Raw genomic sequence first — 8,479 nt, 5'->3', positions numbered from 1 at the left:
ACAGGCAATCTATTATCTCAACAAGAAATTTACCGAGTATGAGGCAAAATATTCGACACTTGAGAAGACTTGCTGTGCATTAGTCTGGGCATCTCAACGACTACGTCATTATTTTCTCAGCCACTCGACTATGCTTATCGCTAGGATGGACCCCTGAAGTACCTATTCAAAAAACCAGTACTAACAGACTGCACAGCAAAATGGCAACTATTGTTATCAATGTTTGACATCACCTATGTCACTCAAAAAGCCATCAAAGAGCAAGCCATTGCAGACCACCTAACTGAGCACCCGTTGCCTAATTACGAGCCATTAAAGACAAACTTTCCGGACTATGCCATACTGTTCGCAAAGATTGAAGACGATAATGACGAACCAAACTAGAAAATGTTCTTCGACGGAGCAGCTAATCAGAAAGGGAATGGAATAAGAGTAGTTTTGATCAAGCCAGATAGGTCTTATGTACCGATCGCCATTAGATTGAAATTCCAATGCTCTAACAATGAGGCGAATACGAAACATGCATAGCAGGGTTGAAAGCAGCACTAGATCTCGAGGTAGATGAGATCGATGTTTTTGGAGATTCAAGCTTAGTAGTCTATCAGACGACCAGAGAATGGAAGAGCTGAGAACAAAGACTGGTCCCTTACCATGAATATCTAGAAGAATTAAGCTCACGCTTCGACAGAATTTCATTCACATACATGCCAAAAGTTAAGAATCAGTTCACATATGCACTAGCTACGCTTGCTTCTATAATCAGTATATCGGGAGACTTAGTCATCGATCCAATTGAGATTGGAATTCAAGATGAGCTGGCCTATTGCTTACCCGTTGAAATAGAAGAATCTGAATAAAAGCCATGGTACTCAGACATCAGGGCATATCTCGAAGATCGAACCCTCCCCTCAGATGCAACGCCAAATGATCGAAGGACTATTCAGAAATTGGCAAGGTAATTCTTTATCAACAATGGCATTCTGTACAAAAAATCACACCACGAGGTCTTACTCCGATGTGTAGCAGAAATAGAAGCGAAACGATTAATCGAGATCGTACATGGTGGAATCTGTGGACCCCATATGAATGGCCACATGCTAGTGAAGAAGATCATACGGATGGGATATTACTGGACAACAATGAAAAGTGACTGTTATTAGCATGTTCGCAAATGCCATCTATGCCAGATCTATGCCAACAAGATCAACGCTCCACTATCAGAATTGCATAATATGACCACTCCTTGGCCCTTCTCGCTTTGGGGAATGGACGTCATCGAGCCAATCTCACCTAAAGTCGCAAATGGGCATCGCTTCATCTTAGTGGCTATCGACTACTTCACCAAGTGGGTAGAAGCTGCTTCATATGCCAATGTCACCAAAAGTAATGTCCTGAAGTTTGTCGAGAACAACATTATCTGCAGATACGGGCTTCCTAGCGGACTAGTGACTGACAATGCTAAGAACTTAAAAAACAAGGACATGGTCAAGATGTGCGAAGACTTCCAGATCACTCATCACAACTCTGTACCCTACAGACCTAAGATGAATGGAGCAGTCGAGGAAGCCAACAAGAATATCAAGAAAATCATCGAGAAGATGGCAATTACGTACAAAGATTGACACGACATGTTGCCTTTTGCACTCCACGCTTATCGATCCTCGTTTAGAACTTCGACTGGGGCAACTCCATATTCACTGGTCTATGGAATGGAAGTAGTCTTACCCATCGAGGTTGAGATTTCCTCCCTGCGAATCATAAAAGAAGCACAGTTAGATGAAACTGAATGGATTCAAGCTCGATTTGATCAGCTGAATCTGTTGAAGAAAAGTGCCTTGCAACCATTTGCAATGAATAGATCTATCAATGACAAATAGCTCGTGCTTACAATAAGAAAGTCAAGCCTGGAGATTTCTCACCAGGAGACCTTGTTCTGAAGAAGATTCTGCCAATCCAAGAAGATGTCAGAAGAAAGTTTCGACCGAACTATGAGGGACCCTTCATCATACAGAAGGTAATGACATGAGGAGTTTTGATACTTACGGAGATGGACGGACAAGTCTTCCCACAACCGATCAATGCTGACACCATTAAGAAATATTACGCCTAAGATTTGACTCTGAGATGACGAAAGACCATCTTTGCTATCCCAAACAAATCTAACCCTAGTCAGCCCTTTTGAGCCATCACGTTCATTTCTCAACCTAAGACTGGGGTAAGTCAACAATTACAAAAAACAAAAAAAAAACATAAAAAAAGAGGTGACAAAAGAAAAGAAAAGAAAAAAAAATCGGAGAATCAAAGCAAAAGCATCAAGCTACTCCTGGCCCGCATGAGGATAAACTGTGAATGGTTAAAAATATAAAAAAAAAATTATCAAAAAAATAAAAAAACTTGGACACTTGATCTAAGCTCGACCCAAATCTCTAGCCTAAACAAGTTCAAGAGGCGTTGGGAAGAGACATAGACCACCTTTTCGAAACAAAGATAGACGAGTCCCACACCTAAACCACTCTAAATACATTCAGACCTTAACCTTTTTGTAATCCTTCCACTATCATAAGCCTAAGCCAACGTTTCATCCCAACAAAAGTCCTTTTTGATCAGGGAATGTTCTAGGACAACATAATGACAGTGGCAGCACCAATGATCTTGCGACTTGGTCCAGACCTCAAAGTCTTGTTAGTCGTTGGAAGACTCGAGAGGGGAATGCAGGTAGAATATTAAAAAAAAAAGAATACTCAAAGTATAGAGTAGCCGATCTCGCGACTCAACTTGAGTTGTCGAATACCGAATAGTCGTCAGCAAACTCGAGAGGGGAACCTAGATCTATTACTCAAGAAAGAGTGCCACTGCAAGAGTAGAGTCGCCGATCTCGCAGCTCAACTTGAGTCACCAAGCCACAAAGACATAGAGACTCCAAGTAGAATTGTAATGAAAAATTAAAAAAATACAAGCATAGTTTGAAAGGGCATAGTGAGAACCCGAAATGGCGGTATGAGTAAAAGAATCAGACTATGACAAGATCAAAGCCACCGACACGATGAAAATTCCAAAAAGGACGTCGATGTGTAAAAATGTGAAAACCGGGTTTGGTGAAAACTGTAACTGGCACCAGGGGCAATAAGGGTTAACAAAACAAAACAAAAAAAAACTCCTGGCCCGCAAGAGTATAAACTGTGAATGGCAAAATCTTTCTCAAAAGCTGTGGTCCAAGCAAGTAGAAAACAATCCTCAAAGTACTAAGGCAATGGGGATACTCTAAAGGAACTAAAATGATAATTGATACTTGTATCCCCTGTGTCTGGCAAAAGTACCAAAATCGTCATAACCAAAGATTTTACAAACTGAATTTATCGTACTCATTTGACAAAGACATTTCACAAAATTGCATTTCAAAACTACTATTTTGGCCAATGATGACAAATCTAAGACTCATTCGACAAAACTGCATGTTTTCAAGAACATTAGATATACCTCAGGCCAAGTAAGTACAAAACCTATTTTCTTTGCATTAATTTTTCAACATTTTGCATACATTTAGATAATAAAAAGAAAATACAAAAAAGAGCGAATACAACGCAGTCAATCAAACGTCATGGTGAGAAATAAAAAAAGAGTCAAGGTATTTTTCCAAAGCACGGATCCGGGCAGCTTGGCTCATCATCACTTTCTCGGCATCGGAAGCATCACGACTCACAAATATGCTGCGAAGTCATCAAAATGAGGACACTGGGCAAGTCGATCCCTCAACTCAGCGAGTTCAGCTCGAAGCCTAGCCACTTCACCATTATTACTAGATCCAGACTGGATAAGGGCAAATGTCAACCGAGTGATCTTTTTTTGCATTTTCTTCTCGGATTTGAGCTAGATAGCCTGAATTCGACGATGATCAGTCTGAGACTCCTCCACTCGATCTCGATAATCAAAGCAAGATGAAGCACCAGGACGTGTTTGGGGAACTACCGACACCGAGAGTCTCCCAGAAACAAGTTCTCGAATCCAATGCAAGTATGTTGGGAATAGGTGCTACAAAGATGGGTCGACTCAAAACCTCAATTCTACCCCATTCTTTTAGGAGTCGACTCAAAAGGGCAGTCGACAAAGGACCGACCAACTCATTGAAATTCTCGGGGACGAGCACACCCTGGTCATAACCAAATTGGTGAAGAACCCGAAGTGGTATATAATGGGTTGCCTTGTGAAAACCAATCAAAATGAGAAAACGAGCACCATCGAATGCAATCACGGGAGACACTCGAGGTTGGAATGCACCTACCCATCTCACTTCTTCATCATCGAGGTTGCCAATGAAGGAATACCAATCTTCTTGCCATCGGAAACCAAGGGAGAGACTCGTCTTGACATCTTAAGTACGAAATTGGCGTTAACACAAAATGGGTGATTAACGACTTCGGTAGAAGCCAGATGATCCATGAACCAAAGCTGCAATAACAGGAGCATTCTAAACTTTGGAAACTAGTAAATTCAAGTTTAAATTTAAAAATTGAGCTAAGCTTGGAATTTACCTGCAGGAGTGGAGCACATCCTCGTAAATTCGATCACGATCGGAAGAACAAGCCTTGAGAGATGGAACATCTCGCTCAAAATCATAGGTGTCAGCCTGTGTCATTCCCGAACTTGTTGAATCACGTGAATGAGAGAAAGATCTAATATGTCTCTACCACCTGGGAACAAGAGTTGACTCACCACCAGCAAAGTGAGAGCATTGAAATGAATCAACGATTTTGAAGGATCCGTGAGGCGTTCAATTAAGAAAGACCTGGATATTGTTTTCAAATCGATCCACCGTTCAGAATCTTCAAAAACTCGCGACTTATCCCCAAGAAGTCGGAAGCCTCACTTCGGTATCCATCACGCAATGGTGGAATCACGACGGGACCCGATATCTCAAGACCCAACAACACCTCAAACTCCTCAATGGTGGGAGTCATTTTGTGCACTCCAAACCGAAAGAGATTAAGCTCAGGGATCCAGTACCCCAACATGGCCTCAATCAAGCTCCATTGCAATGGAACCTTGGGCAAAGAAAGAGTGAACCCCAACTTATTCAAGCACCATTGAGCTCTATCATCATTATCCATACTATCTATCCAACTACTCAAGAAAGGATCAACAATGCCATACTTTTTCAAGTTGGGAATAGTAGAAGGCACCTCCATGGAGCTTGAGAAGAAGATTTGAGGGAAGAGGAGAGTAAAAATCGACCAAAAGTGAAAAATCAAGAAAAGTAAAAAAGCTAGGGCAAAACCAATGGTGAAACAGGCTTAAAGGGAAAAGTAAATCATATTGGTTCGTGTTTGAAACACAGATAAGAACAAATGATAAGTAATCCGTGCCCAAAACACGGATAAAATCAACATTAGCTTATCTGTGTTGGGAGCACGGATGAAGAAAAATATGACTCATCCGTGCTTAAGGAACGGATAAAAGCAAAAAATGACTCATCTGTGCTCTTGGCATGGATAAAAACTAGGAAAAGCCATCCGTGTTGAGAACACGGACCAGAACGTTTTAGCCCTAAGGCCCTGAGTCATTTGAGTTTTTGACAATTCAGGACTACATAATGGTCATCTCAAGGCTCGTTAACTTAGAATCATATGAAAAATAATGGAAACTCCGACGTACTCGATAAATACGTTCAAAACTCTCGAAAAGCTCTCAAAAGGCGTATCGGGCACGTAGGAGTTCAACAAGATTATATTGGGCTAGATTAAGCCTCCAAAGACCACCTCACTTACCATGGACCCCAAGCAGGGCACATCACTCAAGAACATACTCGAAGGGTCCTTTGGACCCTAATCGCACCCTTTACCCACCCATAGGCTCACCAACACTCAAGAGAGCTCAAAAGCCTTAATGATGGATACCACACCCAAAAAAAGCTCCTTGGAGCCCGAACCAGTTTCACATGTGATCATGATAAAACAACAAATGCATGGAATAAGGAACATAAATGCACATGTATATACAAAAGTTTGAAATGTTTATACAAATATGATCGAAAACTAATATAAAGATCTACATGGCTGCTAGGTACAATCAGATGGAAGGGGAAGCATCGTCCCGGGCACTCTGAGTCTCTAGGATCGCTCTAGAAGAAGATCCAGCCACTACACCCCGGAAGAAGGTAAACCGTGCATCCGCACTCGTCCCTCTGAATCCGTGAAGAATAGCTCCACGTCCAGGGCAGCATCCTGCTCCATAGTACCCGCGAGATCAGTGCCAGGGACAATAGGGCCAGTGGAAGGAGAGGCCTGAAAACTAAGAAACAAATCAAATACAGGCAAAAATATATACAGTATGCAAGGAAACAGACAACTAAATGTAAATACATACTGGGAGGTGTCGGAGGCCGTGCGGAGGTGTTCGCTCCGTCTCGGCGTCGATGATAATCCTGAAAAGATCACATAAAGGAATCAATCAGAACATAATGCCATGAGCTATGATCTATGAAACATAAAAGAAATGAAACGGAAATAACATACCATCTCAGCCTGAAGACGAGACTCTCGCAAGGCCATCTCGAGCTCCAACTCCTGGATGCGAGTAGCCTGTACCTCAATACAAGCCTCCTGCTCCTCGATACGAGCAGCCTGCTCCTTCACCTCCGCCCAAGAGGCCCTCCATTTGTTCTCCATCTCCACGGCCCTCTCCACTTGAGCCTCGATAACATCATAGCCCTCGCGGAGACGACGAAGATCATCGGCCTGAAAGCAAAAATAAGCAAACAAGTGAGAATGATGAGAGACTAAGAGTTCTACATAAAAGAGACGAGGATGGAATGTATACCGTGACAGCATGCTCCTGCAGCAAGACCCCTCCTATCTCTGTGATCCCAGCTCGGGCGGTGATAGCAGGCATGATGCACCTAATAGAGGCCTCTCGAAACCAGACCTGATAGTCACCGCCCCTCACCAGTCCAGCAGCATCAACACCCCTCGACTGGGCGAGATACTCATCTACCATCATAGCCCTCGAGATGGGCTCAGGTGGAGCAATAGGGATGCGAAGGCTCCCGTCGTGCCGGAAAAATAAGAGCTTCCTTAGACATAATGTATATCTCTGCTCGCCAATGAAGTAGGGGTAGCGCTGTCGCCTAGTGTTACGCAGGTAGGGGTTCCTCACCTCCTGCCTCCCGCTGATAGTGCGGGGGAGGTCTCGAAGCGTAACAAAGAAGATCTGCAAAAGAGACAGTCAGAAAACAAGTATAGATAGCTCCAAGGCCAAACAAGAGAGAAAAAAGTTCAAGTACTCACGTCTCGAAGACGACATCGATCGATATGGGCCCGAGCACTCCTAGGGCTGCTCCTGATAGCCCTGGCGTCTCAAGTAGCCCAGAATGCGCCCAATGGATAGCTCTCGTTGAGATGACGATGGGTAGGCAGGTAAAAAGGAAAATATACATGAACAAAAATTTGGAAGAAAAAGCGTAAAGTGTCAGACAGTGAATGAGATGTCGAAAAGAAAATTGAGGAGGAATAAGACTAAGATCTATTTACCTCAATGAACTGCCAAAAAATTCGAGTGGAGATCCCAGCTCCACGAGGCGCAGTAATGCCCTCAACTACCCGATCCAAACTAGCAAAAATGGTCCCATAAATCAAACTCCCCCAATCAAAATCGCCAATATGGTCAATGTCATGCATGACTGAGAGGAATGTGGTGGAAACTGAAGAATCGTCCTCTAAAAAGAAACAGCTGCCAATGAGAAGGAGAAAGCAGATCCAGAAAATGATGTCGAAGTCACGGTCATCGAAGCGGGTCGATCTTTCTCTATAAGTGAGCGGAGCTCCGTCCTTTCCCTCTATCAGTAGAAGCCCCATCAAAACCTCTGTGCTAATGCGTCCCATCTTCCCTACCATGGAGGCAGGGACTCTAGTGATGCCCAGCAATGCTCCAACCTCCTGCACAGTCATCATTGCTAAAGGCAAAGGCTCTCTGTCCATCGCTATGCCCGTAATAGCCACAAAGTCCGAAGGCTTGATGCCTACCTCCACCTCAGGCATGTGGAAGGAATGAGTCGATGGGAACCACCTCTCCACCATGACTAGAAAAAGAGGTCGACCTACTCTGAGTGCCGGTATCTATAAGAAGGCGCCAAAGCCCACAGTAGCGAACTGCGTCCTGATATCATCCCAAAATAGGGCAGCAGTAGGGATGTCCAACCGAACCAGCATCGACACATGCCTCCCTAGGCCACGAAGGAAAGAGGTATCTGGAACCCTCTCACTTTCCTCCGCAGGGATCTCGACCCTGGGAACCTCTCTATTAACTTTATCGGCACCTACAACCCTATCTTCTTGGCCTCGGCTGCCACGTCGACCTCTACCGCCACTACTGCCTGGCAGGTCCTCTGCTGGACCACTTTGAGAAGTACTGGCCTTATCTGCCCTGCTACCAAATGAAGAACCAGCCACCGAAGATTAATCAAGCCTCAGTGAAGGCTGCCTCGGCC

General features: G+C 43.8%; 1 protein-coding gene across 1 annotated transcript; it reads right to left on the bottom strand.

The window, feature by feature from the left end:
- Positions 1-6,063: 6,063 nt before the first annotated feature.
- On the bottom strand, positions 6,064-8,069 carry LOC147400372 (uncharacterized). The gene is made up of 5 exons (XM_086444580.1): positions 7,524-8,069; positions 6,814-7,203; positions 6,510-6,731; positions 6,361-6,418; positions 6,064-6,218 (listed from the first exon to the last, which is right to left on the bottom strand). Exons 1-5 carry the CDS (start codon positions 8,067-8,069, stop codon positions 6,064-6,066), a joined length of 1,371 nt encoding a protein of 456 aa, XP_086300706.1.
- Positions 8,070-8,479: the final 410 nt, after the last annotated feature.

The sequence above is a fragment of the Akebia trifoliata genome, chromosome 6 (assembly GCF_017979445.1).
Source record: "Akebia trifoliata isolate Shusen 1 chromosome 6, ASM1797944v1, whole genome shotgun sequence".
In the NCBI taxonomy this organism is placed as follows: domain Eukaryota; kingdom Viridiplantae; phylum Streptophyta; class Magnoliopsida; order Ranunculales; family Lardizabalaceae; genus Akebia; species Akebia trifoliata.
This window is presented reverse-complemented; position numbering and strand designations above follow the sequence as displayed.

Coding starts and splice junctions, on each gene's coding strand:
- LOC147400372 (XM_086444580.1), bottom strand. CDS start 8,069: ATGGTGGAGAGGTGGTTCCCATCGACTCATTCCTTCCACATGCCTGAG. Junction 7,204..7,523: donor TTTTTTGGCAGTTCATTGAG/GTAAATAGATCT, acceptor TCTCTTTTGCAG/ATCTTCTTTGTTACGCTTCG. Junction 6,732..6,813: donor TGCAGGAGCATGCTGTCACG/GTATACATTCCA, acceptor TTTTGCTTTCAG/GCCGATGATCTTCGTCGTCT.